The sequence below is a fragment of the Panthera tigris genome, chromosome C1, assembly GCF_018350195.1.
Source record: "Panthera tigris isolate Pti1 chromosome C1, P.tigris_Pti1_mat1.1, whole genome shotgun sequence".
Classification (NCBI taxonomy): domain Eukaryota; kingdom Metazoa; phylum Chordata; class Mammalia; order Carnivora; family Felidae; genus Panthera; species Panthera tigris.
Window position 1 is genome coordinate 27,244,259 of NC_056667.1, and position 24,146 is coordinate 27,268,404.

At 41.1% G+C, this 24,146-nt stretch overlaps 1 protein-coding gene across 1 annotated transcript in view; it reads right to left on the reverse strand.

The window, feature by feature from the left end:
* Positions 1-20,709, reverse strand: part of CLSPN (claspin) — a 31,645-nt gene extending 10,936 nt beyond the window's left edge. Inside the window, exons 1-13 of the mRNA XM_007092462.3 lie at positions 20,602-20,709; positions 17,280-17,388; positions 16,317-16,762; positions 15,364-15,525; positions 13,530-13,607; positions 12,272-12,344; positions 11,390-11,498; positions 10,631-11,205; positions 5,069-5,260; positions 2,216-2,439; positions 1,099-1,277; positions 937-1,001; positions 170-369 (exon numbers count right to left, since the gene is read on the reverse strand). Of these exons, the coding sequence (XP_007092524.2) occupies positions 170-369; positions 937-1,001; positions 1,099-1,277; positions 2,216-2,439; positions 5,069-5,260; positions 10,631-11,205; positions 11,390-11,498; positions 12,272-12,344; positions 13,530-13,607; positions 15,364-15,525; positions 16,317-16,762; positions 17,280-17,388; positions 20,602-20,625 (2,436 nt within the window). The 5' untranslated portion in view covers positions 20,626-20,709. The remainder of the gene's footprint in view (positions 1-169; positions 370-936; positions 1,002-1,098; positions 1,278-2,215; positions 2,440-5,068; positions 5,261-10,630; positions 11,206-11,389; positions 11,499-12,271; positions 12,345-13,529; positions 13,608-15,363; positions 15,526-16,316; positions 16,763-17,279; positions 17,389-20,601) is intronic.
* Between the last annotated feature and the right edge of the window lie 3,437 nt (positions 20,710-24,146).

The following is a 24,146-nucleotide window of genomic DNA, read 5'->3' on the forward strand; positions in this document are numbered from 1 at the left end:
TTCAAGAATGTAAGAACATTGGATGAGGATTGTTTTTAATACACAAAGGGGGTGGATTCTTTAAATTGAACATACATAATGTAGTGGGAGTTGGTTGGCTTGGACACACTTTATTTAGCAGTGTGGGAAGCAAAAGGGGGAGGAGATTAGAAAACCATCACCATCTTACCTTAGAAGCTGAGCTGACCAAACTGGCTCGAAATAGCCCAGGGGAAGGAGATCTGAATCCTCCTGCTGTGGGGAGAAAACTGGTCCCACGGCCTGTTTGTCTGTTGCAAGGCTGATAGGACGGAATTGTGGAGCCAATCAGCTCAAAGCTGCTATTGTGGCTGCTCTCCTTTGTTAGCAATGAGCATGAATCATCTTCATCTAAAGAAAGAGAAATCATTTTTAAGTACATGATTCCAGAAATAAGGTGGATTTGTTTAGGAAGAAGAATTGAGAATGTAAAGCTATCAGGTAACATCCATAGGCAAATCTCTCAAGTTCTATGTTCTAAAACATGAAGTTAAAGGTAAATTATAGTACTGAGATAGCATTATACAATCAAGATTTACCACTCTGAGCTAAGTGACCCCTGAAAGTTCCCATCTTTGTCTCACCCTGCCTAATGCCTATAATCACTCTTTCCATTATCCAATCATGTATACATCTTCTGTTCATCTACATATGATTGAAATGTTTCATGGTTCACTCATTCAACATACACTACTAAGGACCTAGTATGTGTCCATGGTCAATAACAAAGAAACTGAATGTAAGTTTTCCAAAACAGAATCAAGAAAATTGTTCTAATTCATAAGTTCCTTTCATCGCCACAAGTAAGAGTGAAGTCCACTAGAGCTCAAAAAAATGGAATCTTAATGGAATTGTCCTTAAGTATCAAAGCTAGAGGAGATAAGAAAAGTCAAGTTCGGCACAAGAGTCACTACTTACCCAGTTTGCTAGGCCTTTTGCCTGAGATTTCATCTGTTTCTGATTTTTCTTCACTAGGAAAGTAACTACAAAATAAGAAGGTAAATTGTTTATCTGCTTCTGCTTCTAACAAGAGGGGCAAACCCAAGGGAATCTTATCTTTCCCTAAAGAGAATTACTTACCCCATCTTGGAAGAGTTGTCCTTAAATAGAAGTAAGGTAGAATCAGATGACAGAGGTTTGGGGACAGAGAGAAGGCCAACTGACTTGCCAATTTCACTACTGCCATCACTGTTTTCTTTATCCATTTCTTTCTCATCTTTGGTTTCTATTTCTTCACTACTGAGAAGGAATTCTGCAACCTTCATCAATCATGCCACCCAAAACCAAAGTAAAAAAATTTAAAAGCAAATATGTTGTTAGCATCATGCATGGCTGCTTGGTTATAGGTCACATCGTAAATCTGAAAAGGTAAACCCAAAGGAGACTTGGTCTGACCATCATCATTAACATAACTTTCCCTGACACTTCTAGAGCTCTTTTGTACTTTTTTACATTTTACCCTCCCCAAAGTGCTACAAGACTGAAAAAAGACCGAATTATCATTTTACTGAGGCAATGAGAGGTTAAATAACTAGCCTGAGAATGCAGGACAACTAGTGGCCTTAAACCAAACCTAGAGTATGACATGCTACGTGGTTCAGCCATTGCTTTCCTCTTCTTTATCCAGGGGTAAATATGAACCAACTCTTTCAAATGACTGCAGAGTTCAAACAAGGGGGGGTCTTCCTTTTTTCTACCAAAAACTTCATCATCATCTACCCTAGGCAGAAGACAATAGTATAGAACAACGGCAAGAGCCCTTTTATAAATTTCCTCCTCAACCGAGAAAGAAATTAACTCAGGAAGGTCTCAGCCTGCCTGAGAATTTATTCCAGACCTCAACCTGACCAAGGTTGAGACTGCTTTTCATTCTGAATAGAGAAAACTTAAATAAACATCAAAGATAAAGGCATCTATTAATACAAAGCCATTTCCATTTTAGCCTTCTATTTCAGTGAGTAGACCAAAAGGTAGAAGCTAAGGCTAGGCCTCTGGGAACTGCAGGTATCTAGAGGTGCTAACAGAACTGAATGCAAAGACTTCAGTACCTGTGAGTTACTTACACCATCTCTGCCCCTAAAATCTCTTATACAATTGAATGTGCTTACCTTACTTTACCTTACTCTTATTCAAATCTGATTTTCTCTTTCCCTTATCCATCCTAAACAAATAACAAAATGAAATAATTGTCAGAAACCTCCTGATTGCCTTCTTCTTCCTCCTCTTCTTCCTCTAGATCTCCTTCTTCCTCCTCTTCTCCATCTTCCTCAGACTCATCTGTCATTTCTTCCTCCTCTTCCTCTTCTTCAAATCCATCTTCATTATCTAACTTAAATAATGCTTGGCGCTTTCGGCGCTCCTCAAGCCTACGGAGTTTCATTGCTTCCTGCAGCTTAGCTTTCAGCACCTGAAGCTTTTCACCTGAACAGAAACAGGAAAAAATGCTTTAGACATAACGACCAACTACCTCCTGCAGTAATGGAAGTGTGCACTTCAGACAACCCCAGGAGTGTTCCAGTTACATCCCAAAAGGAAAATCCGAGACCTTATTACTCGAGGGTGTTACCTTAACAAATAAGGATTATTATGAACTAAAGGGAACTTTTCATAGTTATGTTCTACACTCTGAGATAATATACTACACAGAGATTATAAAAGTTATTAAAGAGGACAAAAATGGGGTGCAAGAGTAGGACTCTGAAAGTCTCTGGCCCAGAAGCCATGAAGGACAACCTTGATAAATATACCTATATTAAAGAAAAAAAGAAGGGGCACCTGGGTGGCTCAGTCGGTTAAGCATCTGGCTTTGACTTTGTCTCAGGTCATGATCTCACGGTTCATGAGTTCAAGCCCTGCATCAGGCTGTCTGCTGTAAGCACAGAGCCTGCTTCTGATCTCTGTCTCCCTCTTTCTCTGCCCCTCCCTGCTTTCACGCTCTCTCTCTCAAAAATAAATAAACATTAAAAAAATTTTTTTAAAGAAAAAAAGAAACAACTCAAAAGTAAAATGGGCAAAGAATATGACCTGGTAGTTCACAGAAAAATTGAACATACATGGTTAGTGAACAAATTAAAAGTAACACTTAACCTCATTTCTTTTTTCCTTTCTTAAAGGTTTCATTTTTAGGTACTCTCTACACCCAACGTGCAGCTTAAACTCACAACCTCAAGATCAAGAGTCACGTGCTCCACTGACTGAGCCAGCCAGATGCTCCTAGTCTCATTTCTAATTAAAGAGATATAAATCGGGGTGCCTGGGTGGCTCAGTCGGTTAGGCATCTGACTCCAGCTCAGGTTATGATCTCACGGTCTGTGGGTTTGAGCCCCTCGTCGGGCTCTGCTGACAGCTCGGAGCCTGGAGCCTGCTTCAGATTCTGTGTCTCCCTCTCTCTGACCCTCCCCTGTTCATGCTCTGTCTCTCTCTGTCTCAAAAATAAACATCAAAAAAAAAAAAAAAAAAAAAAGAGAGATATAAATCAAAGTAAGAGGTAACATTTTTGACATATTAACTGGAGGAAACAAGAACTCATATATTGTGATTCAGAGTATAAATTGGTGCAACTATTTTGAAGAACAGGATGATATATATCAAAATTTGACTCAATGATTCCACTATAAGGAATTCTGCATCCAAATAAACCAACATATATCTGATACTACGGTGCAACATTGTATGAAATAACAACAACTGGAATATACAAGCTGTCTATTAACAGGAGTATGGTTAAACGAATCATGTTACAGTCTCACAAAGGAATATTATGCAGCTGTTAAAAAACTCAAAAGCAATATAATGTGTATCCGAACTCTGAAGTTAGGAGGTCTGGATTAGGCTACTGGTTCTACTACTTATGAGCTGTGCAAACCTGAGTAAGTTGTCTAAATTCTTTGTATATCAGTTTTCTCCTATATAAAATAAGAATACTAATGTTATTCACAGTAAAGCACCTAGAGCAATGCCTAGCAGAAAGTAAGTATCCAATGTCTGTCTGTCTGTCTCTCTCTCTCTCATGCCCACACCCACAATGGTGTACACATATGAATTTTCTTCCAAGGACACACAAGAAATTAACAGTTGCCTTTAGGAAGACTAATTTTTCATTTCATACTTTTTCCTCAGTGTCTCCATTTTCTATGTGATATATTATTTATACTTTTATTTTAATGTTTAGTTTTGAGAGAGAGAGGGACAGCATGAGGGGGAGAGGGGCAGAGAGAGAGGGAGACAGAAGATCTGAAGTGCACTCTGCCCTGACAGCAGAGAGCCCGATGTGGGGCTCATACACAAGAACCATGAGATGATGACCTGAGTCAAACTCAGATGCTTAACCGACTGAGCCACCCAGGCGCCCCTGTCACTTGTACTTTCAAAGTACAACAGACATCTGGGAACAACAGACATTGTTAAAACAAAAAGGCAGATTACAAAGCAGAATGTACAATATGATTGCATTAGTTTGTTTAAAAAAAATGTTTTTAAGGTTTATTTTTGAGAGAGAGAGAGAGACAGAGCACAAGTCAGGGAGGGCAGAGACAGAGAGAGAGACAGACAGACAGACAGACAGAATCTGAAGTGGGCTCCAGGCTCTGAGCTGTTAGCACAAGCCCAATGTGGGGTTTAAACTCACAAAGCACAAGATCATGACCTGAGCCGAAGTCAGAAGCTTAACCGACTGAGCCACCCAGGTGCCCGTTTGTTTTTAAAAACATATATATACACCTATGCAAAGAGATTAAAAGGATACACAATATAATTATAGAAGGTGTCTCTGATAGAGGATCACAGAAGTTTTTTTTTTATTCTATATATTTTCTACAACAGACATTTACTGTTTTTTAATAAGACAAAAACTATTGGAAATAGTCATCTTATCACCTCCCACATCTAAGCAATGCTACATGTGAGTCATGCCAGAGGTACTGCTATCCAATCTTCAAACTGCCCAAGGAAAAAGATTCTAGAACTTTTCACTATAGGGTCTTCGGTAGCCATAAAGACCTGCCAGTGTACAAAGCATAAAGCACGCAAACGAAAACATGCACTCAAATACCTGGTTTTGTGTGGCTTGCTCCATCCAGCTTCTCAGCTGCCAAAGTCACAGGTACCACATCTGCCTTTAGCTCTTCCTTTCCATCAGTGCCCACGCCTTTCACTATGATGTTCACATTCATCTTCTGACCAGCCCTGGGTTTCACTGCTGGATTAGCATGCTTCCAGAAACGCTGTTTCAAGGCTTCCAGTTCTAGATCCAAACACCAACCAGTATGTCAGTGTGCCATGCTTGAACTCTTTCCTTTAAGATTCCAGTTAAGAATAGAACTACTCTACGACCCAGCAATTGTACTACTAGTTATTTATCCAAAGGATACAAAACTGCTGATTCGAAGGGGCACATGCACCCCAATGTTCATAGCAGTGTTATCAACAATAGCCAAATTATGGAAAATGCCCAAATGTCCATCGACTGATGAATGGATAAAGATATGGTGTGTATATGGGTGTATTTTCATGTATACACAATGTACACACACACACAATGTATACATACATATACACACACAGTGGAATATTACTTGGCAATCAAAAAGAATGAAATCTTGCTATTTGCAACAACATGGATGGAACTAGAATGTATTATGCTAAGCAATAGAAGTCAGGCAGAGAAAGACAAATATCATGATTTCACTCATATGTGGAATTGAAGAAACACAACAGATGAACATAGGGGAAGGGAAGGAAAAATAAGATAAAAACAGGGAGGCAAACCATAAGAGACTCTTAAATACAGAGAGCAAACTGAAGGTTGCTAGAGAGGAGGTAAAGGGGGGGGGATGGGCTAAATAGGTGATGGGCATTAAGGAGGGCACTTATTGGGATAAGCACTGGGTGTCATATGTAAGTGATGAATCACTGGGTTCCACTCCTGAAACCACTACTACACCGTATGTTAACTAACTTGAATTTAAATAAATAAATTTAAAATTAAAAAAAAAAAAAAAAAGATTCCAGTTAATAATCAGTTTTTAAGCTCAACAAAGTTGGAGGGGGAAGAAAAATGCCCCAAAACACCAAAAACTCCTTTGCTACTAACACCTATACCCAATTCACGTAGCTTAACCCAAACTAATGAAATGTTGCAATTATTCTACCTCGATATACTTCAAAAATCATTTTAGGGTAGACATTTACAACTGAAGTTTCTAAATGTGTGCAATTCTTAAAAAAAAAAAAAAAAAAAAGTATTATGCTGGTGGAACAAACACCATAATTACCAATCATTCAATGGCTTAATTTTTCATAGGTTTCAGCCTCTTTTTAAAAATTTTCCTATTTTGAACATTTCACTATTTAATAGTAATCTTACTAAATATGAGCAAGGTCAATTTAAAAAGGGGGAAAAAAAATGGCAATCAATCCAGTCAGTGATGTAACTCATGTTGGTGAAACTGTTACACTAGTATAACCAGAAAGGAAATTCCACTTACAGGTGGCCTCTGAACCACAAACCCAACTTGCATACAAAGGGGAATATACATATACCAGGAGCGGTAAGTTCAGTGGTCAAACGGCAACAGGAGCTCTATCCCCTCTTCTCCAATGCTATATAGTTCAAAATTTCCTTCTCCTTTCTCCCTCAGCTAGCTGCTACTGGGCACCATCACGCCTCTGTTTGCATCACACCACAGTGAGCTCTGTTTTAAGAGAGAGACAGTAATAAAGAGAAAAGATTCCTTCGGGGTTGAGGGATGCCTTCTCTTCCATAAAATGTCCAGGACACTCCAAGTTTGGTTCTTTTTCTTAAAAAATGCCCTCAAATCATATTGTAGTAGTTTTGTGGTTAGCAAAACTAGTTGTGGTTTTTCCTGCCCTAGAAGGGGATAGGACTGGAAGGAAGCCTTTCCATTCTGAGTCCCTAACGTTTTTTTTTTTTTAATTTTTTTTAATGTGTATTTTATTTTTGAGATAGAGAGACAGAGCATGAGCAGGGGAGGGGCAGAGAGAGAGGGAGACACAGAATCTGAAGCAGGCTCCAGGCTCTGAGCTGTCAGCACAGAGCCAGACGCGGGGCTCAAACTCAAGAACCACGAGATCATGACCTGAGCCGAAGTTGGATGCTTAACTGACTGAGCCACCCAGGCACCCCTCTCTAACTTTATTAGTAGCAAAAAATCCAACACCAAAGGATAGTATGTTTATATCACAAACAAAAGTGCAAGGAGAGAAGATGTAGGTCTGTATCCTCTTTTATAGCAGTTCAGTAAGGCTGGAAGCAATGGGTAGTGGCAGTGGAAAGGGAACAGAAATAGGCAAGTCATTATTGGCACCAAAAGAATAAAAGAAATGGATGTGGAAGATTTACTTGGGACCTAAAATGATAGTGAGGCAGAGGGGTTGCCTTCATTCTTATGGAGAAAGCCAGGCCCTAAAAGCTCTTCATCCCCAATGCACCACAGCACCTACTTTTGCCTTTTACTATATTGCTACTTCTTGCCTTTTACTATATTGCTCAACCATCTCCCTCCTCATCCTAGGATCTCTGTTCAGGCTCCTCTCCGTCCAACAGTCTTTGGCTAGCTCCTTTCATGTCCTCTCTAAGTGAAAAGTCTCTGCTCCAGCTCAGTGTCCATCAGCAGCCTGAATCTAAAACTGTTCTCATTCCCATTGTTCTTTGTCCAGAAAGTAGAGGAATTGAGGACAGAGACTTTCCCTACACTATTGCAGGAAACAGAAGTAATATATTTCTGGTACCCCGGAGTTTGGATCCATATGCATTTTTCTCATGGAAACCTTACTCCATGTGATATTAAGGAAATTAAGGTCTTTCTACTGCTTTTACTCTTAACCCCTTCCAATGTGTCCACCATACTAGCTGCTAGATTGTCCCAAAAATGAATATCTGATTGGGTCATTTCTTTTGCTAAAAATTTTTCAGTGGTCCTCTACTAACAAAAGGCAAAAGTCCAAGCTCTTAGCATGGCCTAAAAGCCTTGCATGATCTGGCCTCACTAGTTACCCATTCCCAAAATCCTTGCAATCTTCACCCTACCTCATCAGGATACCTTGTGTTTTCTCTTGCCTCTGTTGGGTCTTTTGTGGGTCTGTTCCCTCCACCAAGCAAGCCATTTCTCTACCTTGGTATCTCCTATTCAGCTTTCAAGAGTCAGCTCAGGTATCAGGTCCTTTCAGAAGCCTCCCTGACTCCCCACGAGGTACTCCAAGTGAGGTACCCTTTCTCTAGGCTCAGGGTATACACAGTCGTGTAATGGCCTGTTTGCCTGTCTTTCACTCCTATTAGACTCTAATTTCCTTGACAGCAGGGACTATGTCTTGTATACACAGCATCTAACACCATGCTAAATGAAAGTTTATTACACAAATAAATAAAAGTTGATCCTAACTTCATACATATTATGGAACTGACTGGTCTGGAAACCCAACTTTCATGTCAAATACTATTTCTGAAGGAAAACATATTCTGAGTTAAAAACAAATGCCTACTATGTGCCAGGCACTGTGCTAGTTCCCTATATAAGCCAAGTGTAATATTGGAACAATTACCCGGCCTCTCCAAGCCTCCATCTCTTCATTGCAAAGTAATACCTGCAGCCATGAGAATTAAGAACAACAATAAAGAATCTATCAGTGTCTAATACAGTAGGTACTCAAAAAAAGGTTTCTTCTCTTTCCTGTCTCAGTTCAGGACTATTTAAAGAACATTGAGTTTCAGACAAAAAAAAATCTTGGGGGGCACCTGGGTGGTTCAGTCGGTTGAGCATCTGACTTCAGCTCAGGTCATGATCTTACGGTTCACGAGTTTGAGCCCCGCCGTCAGGCTCACTGCTGTCAGCCTGTCAGCACAAGCCCACTTCAGATCCTCTGTCCCCCTCTCTGTGCTCCTCCTCTGCTTGCAGTCTCCCAAAAAATAAATATTAAAAAAAAAAAAAAATCTCAGGGCACCTGGGTGGGTCGGTCAGTTAAGTGACCACCTCTTGATTTCAGCTCAGGTCATGATTTTATGGTTTATGAGATCGAGCTCTGTTGCTGGGCTCTGCGCTGACAGCATGGAGCCTGCTTGGGATTCTCTCTCTGAGCCCATTTCAGATCCTCTGTCCCCCTCTCTTTGCCCCCGCTGTGTGCTTTCTCTCTCTCTCTTTTTCTCTCAAAATAAATAAATAAATAAACTTAAAAATCTCCTATTTCTCTGCTAATGGATCTATGCTAGTTCTGTTAACAACCCTTCCAACCCATCTCCTATTCTGGTCAAATGGATTTATAACATCCTTCCAATAATACCATGCAGAACTCTTTCTGTCCCTTCCAAGAATGTCCTTCTCTCCACTTCCACAAAGCCCACCCATTCAATCAACAAAGACTCACTGAGCATATTTTACACACCAGATACTGTGGATAACAGAGCACCCACCAACCATAAGCTCTTATAGTTTTAATACAAATAATTTCACTGATAACATAAGTAGGAGCAAGCATTTGAATGCTTCTTTATGTTATCCATTTCTATGCATGATTTCAACAAATGTTCACTATAGCCCTATGAACCAGATATCCTTTAAAGAAAAAATTTTTAAAAAGGTGGCTCAGAGAGGTCAAATAGCATATTCAAAGTTAAACAGTAAATAGCACAACCCAGATTCAAACCTTGCTCTTGCTACAGAGCCTAAGCTCTTAATTATCATGCCAAACTGCCTCAATGCAGAGGAGAGAATATCCAATTCTATCTACTAGTCAGGAAGTCTACCTAATATGGTAATACTTGAGCTCTGTCTTGAAGGATCATTCATTCATTCATCACTCATCCAGTATAAATGCCTACAATGTGTCATCCTCTGCGGAAGCGCCGGTGATAGAGTAGGGAACAAGCCAGAAGATCCCTATTCAAAGTATAAAGGGAAAGGCAGTGAACAAGTAATTACATCCACCTACACTTTAAGCCTTCTTTTAACCACCTATTGGGAGAAACTTATCCTTCCTCTAAACTGCCATAGCACTTTATTCTAAATGTTTCTTTCAGCAGAGACTATTTTTCCCTTTTCTTCATTTAATTTTTCCAATTATCAGTGATACATGCTCATTATAGAAGTCACTTTCCACTTTCTCTCTTGTATTACTGTTATTTGCATACTTATTATCTCCCCTACAAGAGTGTAAGTACCTTAAATGTACGATAAATATAACATTTCTCTTGGTATGCCCTACAGCACCTTGCATGTCGTGGATAGTTTAGTATTTCTTAAATGACGTGGGGAAAAAAGAAATTCAGTTTTGCAGACAATTTACTGAACCAAAATGTTTTCCTTTAACAGTAAAAACACGAATAATGCTTTTTTGAATGTCATACAATAACGCGACAGCAATGTACTTCTTTTGTATGTTAACCTATCAATAGGCTTCTATTTTAAACAAGGTTGAGGACATCCTGATGCCCTGCCAAATTTATCTAAATAGAATTGTACCCGCATCTGGGTATCTATAGAGTAAGCTCATGTGTGCAGTTATTGGTTTCTCCTATGTTCCGTATCCCCAAATAGTAGCAAATAACAAAAAGCTGCCAGAACAAATCACTCTGGAGGCTCCCCACAACTCAAAGGATTACCTCTGTTGGTTTCAGGTTCTTCAAGTATCACAAAGGAGTCTTCATCAGCACCCAGCCGAGGTTTAATGGAAACATCTACTCCCAGTTGCTTAAGTCTATCCAGAGTGAACCTCCTTGCTTTTTCAGGTGGCACAACTACTGATTTAGTTTGCTGCCTGGGCTCTTCCACCTTCTCATCTGCTTCTGTTCTTTTCAGGCCTTCTTCTCCCTCCAGGGCACGCGGTTCAGGTGCCATAAGCCCTCCAGCCTGACACACCTCATTGTCCTCATTCCTGAGGAAGCTGGATTCCTGATGTGCCACTGAGCTGTCCTCAGGTGGAGGTCTGCCATCACCCTGCTTCTGTTTCTCCTGAATTTCTAGCTCTTCACTTCCCATCATATCCTTACTACAAGATTCCCCTGATCCAGTAGTGATCTGGGGTTCCTTTGAAACTGCAGGGAGTGCGTTAATTTCCAGTTCATGTCCCACACACACTGTCTGCTCAGAATCTTTGTTATGGTGGCCATTATTCATCTCACTTGTATTTACAGTGTCTACGGTTTCTTTGTGATGGTTTGACTGATACTTAGATGACCTAGAGAGGGGAAAATAAGCTCAAGTTGAAAATTATCCTAAGTGTGAAACTCTCATCTGAGCACATAATGAATCCATTATAACAGTTTTAAGAGACTGAGGAATCTGAACTTTCTTACACCAGATGTTTGCTACAAAACTGAATATTTACAAAAATTATAATCTCAAGGAAAGAGAATTCTTACTTCAGTAGCGCCATGGCATTTCCCTGGCAAGTGGGCCGAGGTTTACGTTTGAAGAAATCATGAATGGTTTTATTCTCTGGCATATGATATGGAAGATTAAGTGCAGATTCTACAAAATGGAACAAAACAAGCAAATACACATCCTGTATATTCTGAAATGTCACTTCATGTTCAGTCAACTAAACAGCACAGTGAAAGCCATCACCAGAAATAGAAAACAATCCTGGCTTTAATAAAGACAGGATCTAACTACAAAAGAACTCCCTGGAGACCAGTGGCTTTTAAACCTAGTTGTGAAATTAAACTGATCCAGGAAGTTTTTAAAAAATACAGATTCTTGGGGCACCTGGGTAGCTCTGTTGGTTGGGTGACCGACTTGGACTCAGGTCATGACCTCGTGGTTTGTGGGTTTAAGCCCCCTGTCAGGCTCTCTGCTATCAGTGCTGAGCCTGCTTCTGATCATCTGTCTCTCCCTCTTTGCCCCTCCCCTGATCATGCTGTCTCTCTCTCTCAAAAATAAACATTTAAAAAATAAAAAATACAGATTCTTAGACCCCACTTCAGGCCTACTGAATCAGAATTTCTGTGGAACCTAACACCTTACACATTTGAAAAGCTCCCAAATCCTGATACAGCTGATCCACAGAAAAACATTAAAAAAACCCTCCCTCCTTAGCACTAATACAGTTCTGGAAATTTTCTCACTTTATACTTATGTTCCAGAGGCTTTAGAACAATGGCCATTCACCAAGATCAATTTTAAACTTGGTATTATAATTTATATTAAGAATATTAAAAAAACCAAAATTCCCCAATATCCAAGTGGAGCTTACAAAGAAATATTGTGATTTGCCACAAAGTTACTGTACTGGTTTATATTACCTCGAATAAGGCGCTGAGTTTCACTGTGCAGTTTTTTTAACGCTTCCTTACTTAATTTGGCTGCCTTCCGTTCCTTAAAGAAAACAAAGAGACTATGTTAATGCTATTATCCAGAAAGACATTCATCCTTCAAGAGTTTGCCCTCTCCACGAAAAGAGGAGAGGGAAAAGTAAGCACTAATGAATTCAGTACAATATAAACTACTAAATATTTATCCAAAGGATATAACAAAAATGCTGATTCAAAGGGGCACACATACCCCAATGTTTATAGCAGTGCTATCAACAATAGCCAAATTATGAAAAGAGCCCAAATGTCCACTGACTGATGAATGGATAAAGATGTGGTGTGTATATATATGTGTGTGTGTATTTACATGTATACACAATGTACACACACAATGGAATATTACTTGGCAATCAAAAAGAATGAAATCTTGCCATTTAAAACAACATGGATGGAACTAGACTGTATTATGCTAAGCAAAATAAGTCAGGCAGAAAAAGACAAATATATGATTTCACTCATATGTGGAATTTAAGAAACACAACAGATGAACATAGGGGAAGGGAAGGAAAAATAAGATAAAAACAGAGAGGGAGCAAACCATAAGAGACTCTTAAATACAGAGAACTGAAGGTTGCTAGAGAAGAGGTGGGTGGGGGATGGGCTAAATAGGTGATGAGTATTAAGGAGGGTACTTGTTGGGATGAGAACTGGGTGTTATAATATGAATGATGAATCACAGGGTTCTACTCCTAAAACCAATACTACACTATATGTCAACTAACTTGAATATTTTTTATTTTTTTCATTTATTTATTTTTTTTAACGTTTATTTATTTTTGAGACAGAGGGAGACAGAGCATGAGCAGGGGAGGGGCAGAGAGAGAGGGAGACACAGAATCTGAAACAGGCTCCAGGCTCTGAGCGGTCAGCACAGAGCCCAACGCGGGGCTCGAACTCACGGACTGTGAGATCATGACCTGAGCTGAAGTCGGACGCTTAACCGACCGAGCCACCCAGGCGCCCCTAACTTGAATTTAAACAAGTAAATTAAAAAATAAACACAGGGAGAGCATTTATTTGCATATCACATTGAATTCAATACAATCCATATCTGTGTCCCTACTGTACACAAAGCAATACCATGGGTACCAGGAAAATATGATAGACTTGATAAAACATTTATCCCTCAGAAATCCACAATCTCCTGGGGAAAGAAACCAACATGACAACATACAGAGCTCTATCCCACCTTCCGTATGGTGCCTTTTGATAACTCAGTTTCTTCTTCAAATGAATAGACCCCACTCTCCAAAGACAGCTCTTTTTTCTAAAAGAGAAGATTACAAGTTGAAAAATATGGACAAAAATTAAACCGAAATAAGAGACGTTGCTTACTCAAAAGACTGCTTTTGGGGGCGCCTGGGTGGCTCAGTCGGTTAAGCGGCTGACCGGCTCAGGTCATGATCTCGCGGTCCGTGAGTTCGGGCCCCGCGTCGGGCTCTGTGCTGACAGCTCAGAGCCTGGAGCCTGTTTCAGATTCTGTGTCTCCCTCTCTCTCTGACCCTCCCCCGTTCATGCTCTGTCTCTCTCTGTCTCCAAAATAAATAAACGTTAAAAAAAAAAATTTAAAAAAAAAAAAAAAAAAAAAAGACTGCTTTTGTACCCCAACATCACATCATGCTATGTTAATAAAAAGTCAGTAATTATCAAATAGAAAGTTTTAAACATACAGCATCCTATAATGCCTAGAAAAAAATTTGCTATCTCAAGTCAAGGTTGGGCCCTAATTTCTCATACTTCTTTATTTCATGTTTCCCTAAGGAGGGACAATGACTCCCAGGGAGCTAAAGGTAATCTTAGCAAGAACAACTGTGCTTCCAAACACTCAGGACAATGAGGTTTTGACTGCTGTTCTTTGATACCCCTCCAGAAACACTTTAGGTTCATTTCTTAGAGGCCACAGGATTATATAATGTATACCTCTGTCCCATTACTTACCTGCTTCTTACACAATATAAAGTATCTTACTTTTCCCCCCTAACATTCCGATGAGGGCAATTAAAATACTAGTTTCCATACAAGTTAGCATGTCTATCACTTGCATTGCCTGATTCTAAAATTAACAGCCAAAAAACTGAAATCAATTGCCACATGTTTTTCTGGAGTTAAAAATGACAACTTTGGCTCAGGGCATGATCTCATGGTTCATGAGTTCGAGCCCCACCACCAGGCTCTGTGCTGACAGCTCAAAGTCAGGAGCCTGCTTCAGATTCTGTGTCTCCTCTCTCTGCCCCTCCCCCACTTGTGCTCTGTCTCTCTCTCTCTCTCTCTCAAAAATAAATAAACATTAAAAAAAAAAAGTTTAAGGGTGCCTGGGTGGCTCAGTCAGTTGAGTGTCTAGCTCTTGATTTCGGCACAGATTCCAGGGTTGTTGGATCGAGGTTTGTGTTGGGCTCAGCACCTGGTTACGATTCTCTCTCCCTCTCTCTCTCTCTCCATCTGCCCCTCTCTCCTCTCCCTTGCTCACGTGCTCTCTCTTAAAAAAAAAAAAATGGTTCCAGGGGCGCCTGGGTGGCTCAGTCGGGTAAGCATCCGACTTTGGCTCAGGTCATGATCTCACAGTTAGTGAGTTCAAGCCCCGCATGGGGCTCTGTGCTGACAGCTCGGAGCCTGGAGCCTGCTTCAGATTCTGTGTCTCCCTCTCTCTGACCCTCCCCCATTCATGCTCTGTCTCTCTCTGTCTCAAAAATAAATAAACATTAAAAAAAAAAATGGTTCCAATAGTAAATCAGAAAATAAAGAAGGGGCTTCTGGGTGACTCAGTCAGCTGGGTGTCCAACTTCAACTCAGGTCAATGAACTTGCGGTCCGTGAATTCAAGCCCTGAGTCGGGCCCTTGTGTGGACAGCTAGAGCCTGGAGCCTGCTTCAGATTCTGTCTCCCTCTTTCTCTGCCCCTCCCCTACTTGTGCTCTGTCTGTATCTCAAAAATAAACATTAAAAAACATTTAAAAAAAGAAAGAAAGAAAATAAAGCAAAGGTTAGGAGCAGTGGGTTAGCTCTTTTGCAATCATCTTTTACTTGCCTTGTGCTTTTTTACTTTGTTTTTCACAGCTGCCCTTATCGATTCTAATGACTCTTCGTCTTCTAATGCAGAGTTATTTTCTTCCTCCAATCCAGTTTCAAAAAGGTCTTTATCCACAAGAAGACAGCCACTATCATTAAATGGCTGTTTCACATCATCTTCCTGGACAATGCATAAAGACAAAGCAAAATCCAATCACCCAAACTCCAATATTTCACATCATAAGGTAATTTGGACCAGGCCATAAAAAGCCCATAATGTATCAGTAGACAAATATTTGGCATTTTAGAACATTCTCCCTGGTTCCTACCCACAGCCATCTTTTGAAGTCCATGCTGTGATTTTATGCCACTGTCCAAAACCAACTTAGTAAAAAGTAAATATTTTTTTTAAAAAACTCAAATACTTATCAAACAGCTAGTTTATAAAAAGATGTTTTTTTCTAGTTAGCAAACAAGACTTCTGACTTATGGATGCCTAAAAAAATTCTCCTCTGAAAGTTCATTTTCATCAGATAACAAGCAGCACTCCATGTGCTTGCAGAGAAAATCAGAAATCCATTTACGGAGAATGAGACCAACAAGTTTTAAATTACATACCTCATTACTCGCAATACAAACCAATCAACTTGAAGCTATATTCTAAGTGCAGAAACCTCAAGAACTAAAAGCAATTTTTTCTAAGATGTTAATCTGCCTTAGAAAGAACAAATTTAGGGGCACCTGGATGACTCAGTCAGTTAAGCATCGGACTTTGGCTCAGGTCACGATTTCATTGTCTGTGAGTTTGAGCCGTGCGTCAGGCTCTGTGCTGACAGCTCAGAGCCTGGAGCCTGCTTCAGATTCTGTATCTCCCTGTCTGCCTCTTCCTGGTTCGCACTCTGTCTCTCTCTCTCTCTCTCTCAAAATAAAATAAAAAACAGAAAAAGAACAAATTCATTCTTTTAAATATACCTCATTTTTTGTTTCCTTCTTTTTTAGCCGCCTGATTTTTTCCATCTTTTTTTCCTCTTTCTCAAGTCTTCTCTTTGATTTTACTTTTGCTTTTCCTTCCATTCTTTCTTTATCATGTTTGGGTTTTTTGGAAATCTTTCTGTCAACTGTAAAGTCCACAGAGTTTTCAGATTGGAGACTCAGCTCTAAGCAAGGCGTCACCTGGGTTTCAAGATTTTCCTGATACAAAGACTCCTCAATGTCACTTCCAGCACTGTCTGCCAGAGTTTTGTAAATCCTTCTGACTTTTCCATTTTTTCTGGCATATAAGTTCTCTTTATTTTCCTCCTCAACGCTGTCGTAAGTTTTCTCTGGAAAAGCATTTGTGTCCTCTCTTTCAGAATCACTGTCTTGTAGCAGCTTCCTGCTTTTCAATTTCTTACTCACAAATATCTCTTCATCTGAATCTGGAGAAAACATAATTTTTTTCAGAGATCTACTATTATTTTGTCCTCTTCCTGGTCCCACTACTCCTAAAAAACATCCAATTATCCAACTGCTGTGTCACCTTGTGAAATTATGTAACTACCAGTAAGAACTGATTGTAGCAAAGCAAATCTAAAAATAGGTTTTAAGAACCATTTTCCCTGGAAATGTCTCTTACTGAGAAATGTAATTATATATATTTACAAAGTGTAAAGTTGTTCTAATTCTTTTGGTAGGTGTTAAAAATCATTTACTAAAGGATGAATGCCTTCAACCACGCAATGTGGTAGCTTCTAGACATTTTACACATTTAATAATAGAAATGGTTAATTTCAAAAGAGTATATGCACTATAATTTTGCTTTTATAATAAATAAGACAAACAATAAGGCTAGGCATTAATAATTTAAAGAATCAAGAGAATAATGAAATTAATCCAATCCACTTATAACCCAGGCCCCCACATTCTATTTCTAAAAATAAAATTACTATTACAAACCTCCATCACTCAAGGGCACAATTGTTCCACAGCTGCCTTGTCCACTGTCTGAAGGACTATCGGGTTCTTCCTGTGAGGTAAGTTTTGGATCATTGATTTCTAGATGAACCTAGAAAATGAGAACACACTTTGCATTAGCCAGGTGGTGACAGAAAGCTCTGAGTACATAATGATACACAAATCATACCTATATAGAGTTAAGATACATACACACATACACACACATATCAACAACTGCAGTATGCACATTTTGTTTTTGTTTTTAATTTTGTTTAAGTAATCTCTACATCCAACGTGGGGCTGGAACTCACAACCCAGAGATCAAGAGTCCCATACTCTACTAAGCCAGCCAGGCACCCCATGCAATATGCAGACTTTGGATCCTGATTCAAATAAACAGAGCACCTGGGTGGCTCAGTTGGTTAAGCATCCGATTCTTGATTTCAACTCAGGCAGTGATCCCAGGGTTATGGGATTGAGCCCTGTGTTGGGCTCCACGCTGTGTGGAGCCTACTTGAGATTCTCTCTCTTTCTCTCTTTCCCTCTGCCCCTTTCCCCAGCTCATGACTTCTTTCTCTCTCTTTCTAAAACAAAATAAATAAACAGAAAGTATACATCTGAGTCAATGAAATCTGAACACTATCTATTTAGTATTAAGTAATAATTCTAAGATTTTTAGGTGTGGTAATATTTGTGTTACCTGTTTTGGAAAGCCCTTATCTTTTAGAGATGCATAAAGAAATATTTTTGGATGCAGTGATATCTGGAATTTGCTTCCAAATAATCCAGTGAGGGTGAAAGTGGATGAGCTATAAATGAAATATGATTGGCATGATTTGATAACTATTTAAGTTAGGTGATAGGTTCATTATACAGCCTTTCTACATTTGTATATGTTTGAAAATTTCCAAATAAAACCATTAAAATGTTTTTTAATGTTTATTTTATTTATTTATTTTTTTAAATTTACATCCAAGTTAGTTAGCATATAGTGCAGTAATGATTTCAGGAGTAGAATCCAGTGATTCATCCCCTACATATAACACCCAGTGCTCATCCCAACAAGTGTCTTCCTTAATGCCCCTTGCCCAGTCCATCCCCCAACCCATAACTCCTCCAACAAGCCTCAGTTTGATCTCTACGTTTGTCTCTTATGTTTTGTCCCCGTCCCTGTTTTTATATTATTTTTGCTTCCCTTCCCTTATGTTCATCTGGTTTGTATCTTAAATTCCACATATTACCAAAGTCATATATTTGTCTTTCTCTAATGTTTTTATTTATTTTTAAGAGAGAGAGGCAGAGTGCTAGTGGGGGAGGGGCAGAGAGAGAGGGAGACACAGAATCCAAAGCAGGCTCCAGGCTGTGAGCTGTCAGCACAGAGCCTGATGTGGGGCTCAGACCCACAAACAGTGAGATCATGACCTGAGCCTACGTCAGATGCTCAACTAAGCCACCCAGGCGCCCCTCAAATAAAACCATTTTAAAGGTCACAAGTAGAGGTGCCTAGGTGGCTCAGTGGGTTAAGCTTCTGCCTTTGTCTCAGGTCATGATTTCACAGTTCCTGGGTTCCAGACCTGCACAGAGCTCTGTGCTAATAGTGTGGAGCCTGCTTTGGAGTCTGTATCTCTGTCTCTCTCTGCCCCTGCCCCCCACCCCGGCTCTCAAAAATAAATACAACATTTAAAAAAAAAAAATCACAAGTAAAAAGTATAAGTAGGATGGGTGTGTTAGGTGACATGACCAGTCAAGTGACCAGGCTGACCCTAGAGGCCAGGTCTCCTACATCCCTGGTGTTCTTAGGGCTCTGACTTGACTTAATAGGGGGGCAGATATTAACATCTGTAATGTAGTCGAGCATTACTCACCCTAATGGCTTCTCTAACAACTATTAAATTGTTTTAAATGTTTGGTATAATTACTAAAATAATAACCAAAGATAACAGGTATTAAGGAATCACTGAGAATCATCACATATGTGCTGATGATTCTCCCAACACCTGAAGCAGTAAGATTCTTTGTGGATGTGGAAACTGAGTTTAGATAACCACGTAACTCAATACATGCTTTAATCACTTTCTTCTATGCAATTTATAGCAGTATCTGCCACAGTCAGGGCCAGGAACAGGGCAAGAACAGAGTCAAGTCTCAAAAACCCCTGGAATTGAGATAATAGTACAACATTAAAAACAAACAAACAAACAAAAAATCAAACTGGCAAATCATGGCTCATGAGGTCAGCCTACTACTTTTGTAAATAAAGTTTTATTGGAACCAGGGCCAGGATTATAGGCACCTGAAGTGGAGTAGTGCAAGCGCAGGGTCAGATCTTGTCTTTATTTAAAAGTTTTATATTTTGTTCCAAACCATATAATGGAATTTTTGCTTTAATTTTTATTTTTAAAAATTGCATTAAGGGGCGCCTGGGTGGCTCCGTCGGTTGAGCGTCCGACTTCGGCTCAGGTCGCGATCTCACGGTCCCTGAGTTCGAGCCCCGCGTCGGGCTCTGGGCTGACGGCTCAGAGCCTGGAGCCTGCTTCCGATTCTGTATCTCCCTCTCTCTCTGACCCTCCCCCGTTCATGTTCTGTCTCTGTCTCAAAAATAAATAAACGTTAAAAAAAAATTAAAAAAATAAAAATAAAAATAAAAATTGCATTAAAACATTATCTTAATTACTGAGTTTGGGGAGCCCTCTTAAATTTTGCTCCCAAGGCTACTGTCCCACACTAGTCCCGGCCCCAGAAAAGAACAGGGTTCTGGAAACAGATGCTTCTATCCCCAATCCTGCCAGCAATCAAGCCACAAGCCGAGAGGGTCCGACACTCCTATTTCTTTCGGGGTCGCGTTGGATGACCTCACAGGCCCTTTGTAGATCCAATTCCGAACTCCCAAAGACTGCCGCCGTCCATTTCCGGAGAACCCCGCCCCGCATCCCAGCGGCCCGGGTCTGCCCAGGCCTTCCTCTTTTGGGGAGCTGGACAAGGAAGAACTCCGGCGGCAGGAAACGCGCCAAAGGGGAGGTGGGCGGGCGTGGCCGGCTGAGGAACTGCTGGGCGGCCAGCTGCGCGCGCGGAAGGGACCAGAAGCGACGCCGCCTAGCTCACCGAGGCGCGGGAAGTCCACCGCGGGACCGGACCGCCAGAGTCGCGAGCCCCAGGGGCCATCCCGCCAGGCCCGGCCGCGCGCCGCGCCGCCACGGTGCCGCCGGGAGCTGTAGTCCTCCCAGCTTCCGCGACCCGCTCCGCCCGACTCGACCCCTACCCCAACCCGCCCCTCGGAGCCAGGCCTCCGCAGCCGCGGATGGCGGCAAGTGCACGAACCCACCTCAGAAAGTACTTCGCCCGTCATGACTCCGGCTTCCTAGCGCTTCGCTTGTGACGGAGCGGGTCTCCTGGTCCCTTAGCCGGAGCGCAGCCGCTCCCGCGGTCTCCAGCCCGGCAACACCGTTCGAGGTTTCGCGCCCAGCCAGAGTGGAGGCCCCGCCCTGCCGATTTGCACCAATCCGGAGGAGGGTTTCTACATGAGGCCACGCCCCCATGCCGTCCTACCAATCACGAAGCACCTTTGACGAGCCCGGAGACTGTAATCTGGGTAGGGTTGGCGGGTCTCTGTTCCTCTCGTCTATTGAACCTAAGTGAGGCTGAGATTCTCCTGGCTGCCAGGCGGTCGGGGCCCTCTGGCTTCGCAAGGCGGTACCAGGAGAGTGGTGGCTTTTGACCTTTGACCCTTGCCACAGCGCAGTGTGAGGAGTAAGCCTTCTGGGCTGGATGGAGGTGAGCTGGGAGAAGATCCCAGGGCAACCGAAGGCACCTGTGGGGATTTTCTCCAGGACCTCCATCCCTGGAGCAGCTAGATCCTACTTCCTCCTTGTACATAGCATTCATGCCACTGAACAAACAGACAAGTTTTGTGGGCTGCTCGGATACCAAAGAATATCCTTGGATAACCTTTATAATTTTACTTAAATTTAATTTGAGGATGCAGAAAACATGCACCCATACCATTTCTAGACTTTTTGGACAAGACAGGAAAAAGAATAAAAGGTCTGGAGTCAGACTAATCCCAAACAATTCTAATCTCTTGTCATTTTGCTAGTTACTATCTTTTTGCCCCTCCAGGTCCATTCTCTGTCTTTCCTTATCCTGCTCTGTCCAGCAAAGGATGACTTCTCCCCACTGCATTACCCAAGCTCCCTTGCCCTCTGGCTCCTGGTTCAATCAAGCCCCTGGAAAGTACTTTACAAGATTACTATAGGGAGAAGATCAGAGGGCACCAAGAAAGAAAGGCATGGTAGTTACCATCCCCACTTCATTCTCGTGATCCTATCCACTTGTGGGGTAACCAACTCATCCCGATTTTCCAGGACTTTCCCAGTTTTAGCATTGAAAATCCCATCTCCCAAGAATCTCAGTTCCAGGCAAACCAGGATAATTACCTTATCCACTGGCCTCCTCTTCCAAGTTTCCAGCTTTAGTTGGGTTCAGATAAAAGTTCTCTTTCTTCATCTTTCTTTACCTCCTCACCACTTCCCAACCCACTTTTGCCACACCAACAAGATCCCATTTTCCACCCTCTTCTCTCGCATCTGTCTAGCCACGTTTTCATCCACTTTACTATTAATTGCTACATTGATGATTTACAAATATCCGTCATAGTGCTCCTCCTTCATATTTGGAGGGCTAATATTTATCAGGGGCTTACTTACCCTGTGACAAAAACAGTTGCAAGAATTTTGCAAACATCTTATTTAATCTTCAGAGTAAATTTAAAAAAAATTTTTTTAATGTTTATTTATTTTTGACAGAGAGAGACAGAGCATGAACGGGGGAGGGGCAGAGAGAGAGGGAGACACAGAATCCAAAGCAGGCTCCAGGCTCTGAGCTGTCAGCACAGAGCCCGACGTGGGGCTCAAACTCACAGACCATGAGATCATGACCTGAGCCGAAGTCGGATGCTCAACCGACTGAGCCACCCAGGCGCCCCCAGAGTAAATTTATAAGGTAAGTAATACTACTATCTCCATTTTAGCAGGAAACTAACTTTTAAAAACGCTAGTAACTGGTGGAGCCAATATTCATATCCTGCTCAGTCTGACTCCAGAGCTCAAACTCTTCAGAGAGACCTTGACTGAGTCCCCTCTACATTCTCCCTCTATTCCATGTTCTGGTTTCCCCAATAACACCTCTGCTGCAATTTTATTTTATTTTAATGTTTATTTATTTATTTTGAGAGGGGTGGGTAGGAGGGGCAGAGAGAGAGAATCCCAAGCAGGATGTGGGCTGTCAGCACAGAATGCCACACGGGGCTTGAATCCAAGAACCTTGAGATCATTTTCTGAACTGAAATCAAGAGTCCAATGCTTAACTCACTGAGCCATCCAGGCATCCCTGCAATTTTATTTTTAGCTATTTGTATATTGTTGCTCCAAGAAGACAAGCACTTTGTTTCCTTTAACACCATATCCTATCTAGAATAGTCGTTCTCAAACTTGGGCATGCATCAGAATGATCTGAAGGGCTAGTAAAAAAGATTGTTAAACCCTACTCTCAGAGTTACTGATTCATTGTGTCTGATGTGAGGCCAAAGAATTTGCATTTCCAACAAGTTCGCAGATGATGCTAGTGCTGCTGGTATGGTGACCATGCTTTTTTGAGAAGCAAGGGCTTAGAACATATCTGGCTGGGGCTCCTGGGTGGCTCAGTCAGTTGAGCGCCTGACTTCAGCTCAGGTCATGGTCTCGCAGTTCGTGAGTTCGAGCCCCATGTTGGACTCTGTGCTACCAAACAGCTCAGAGCCTGGAGCCTCCTTCAGATTCTGCATCTCTCTCTCTCTCTCTCTCTCTCTCTCTCTCTCTCTTTCTCTCCTCCCCTGCTCATGATCTGCCTCTGTCTCTCAAAAATGAATAAATGTTAAAAAAAAATTTAAAAAAAAGAACATATCTGGCTCATTGTAAGGAAATCAGTCAATATTTGTTGAACTAACTTGATCACTTGGCAATTATAATATTATTCTTTTTTTAATGTGTATTTATTTATTTTGAGAGAGAGAGAGAGAGTGGGGGAGGGACAGAGTGAGAGGGAGAGAGAGAATCTCAAGCAGGCTCCACTCTGTCAGTACAGAGCCTGATGCTGGGCTTGATCTCTCTAACTGTGAAATCATGACCTGAGCCAAAATCAGCCAGATGCTTAATCAACTGAGCCACCCAGGCACCCCAACAAGTATATTATTCTTGAACTCTCTTTGGAACTGAGTAATTGAGATAATAGTCCTGATATTAGCATTTTCAGAACTAATTAGCATTTTGTTCTCTTTGAAAAACACCTATTCAGCCACCAGAAAAACATAAAAAGAGAGTTCTGATTTGGACAATGAGTGGAATGAGTGAGCTAGGAAAGGGAAACCTTTTATTCTATTTATTAACTGTGCTAATCTAAAGTGAGTCTGTATTTGGAATTAACAATCTACAGTTTCAATTTTGGTGGTTGGCACCATAATCCATCATTCACCAATTTAGAAACCTGGGAGTCACTTTGACTCTTCTCTCTCCTTTGACTCTCAAGGTTAATCATCCAACAAGCTCTGTTTATGAAGTTGATAGATGGCAGCAAGAGAAAGCTCTGGGGTGTTCACTTTGCAGAGATTAGCCTAAACCTGTCCAAGAAATGGCTTTGTAAACCTAGGTAAGTCATTTAGCTTCTCAGAGCCTTGCTTTCATTATATTTAAGTAGAAAACATTGAATCCAATCCAATCAGATCAGACTGAATTTCAAATGGATTTAAGTGGCAAATCACCAGGAAGTATTTCTACAGGAAATACTTTGCAGTACTGACCACACCTAATCTGGTCATAGAAATTAGACACCACTAGT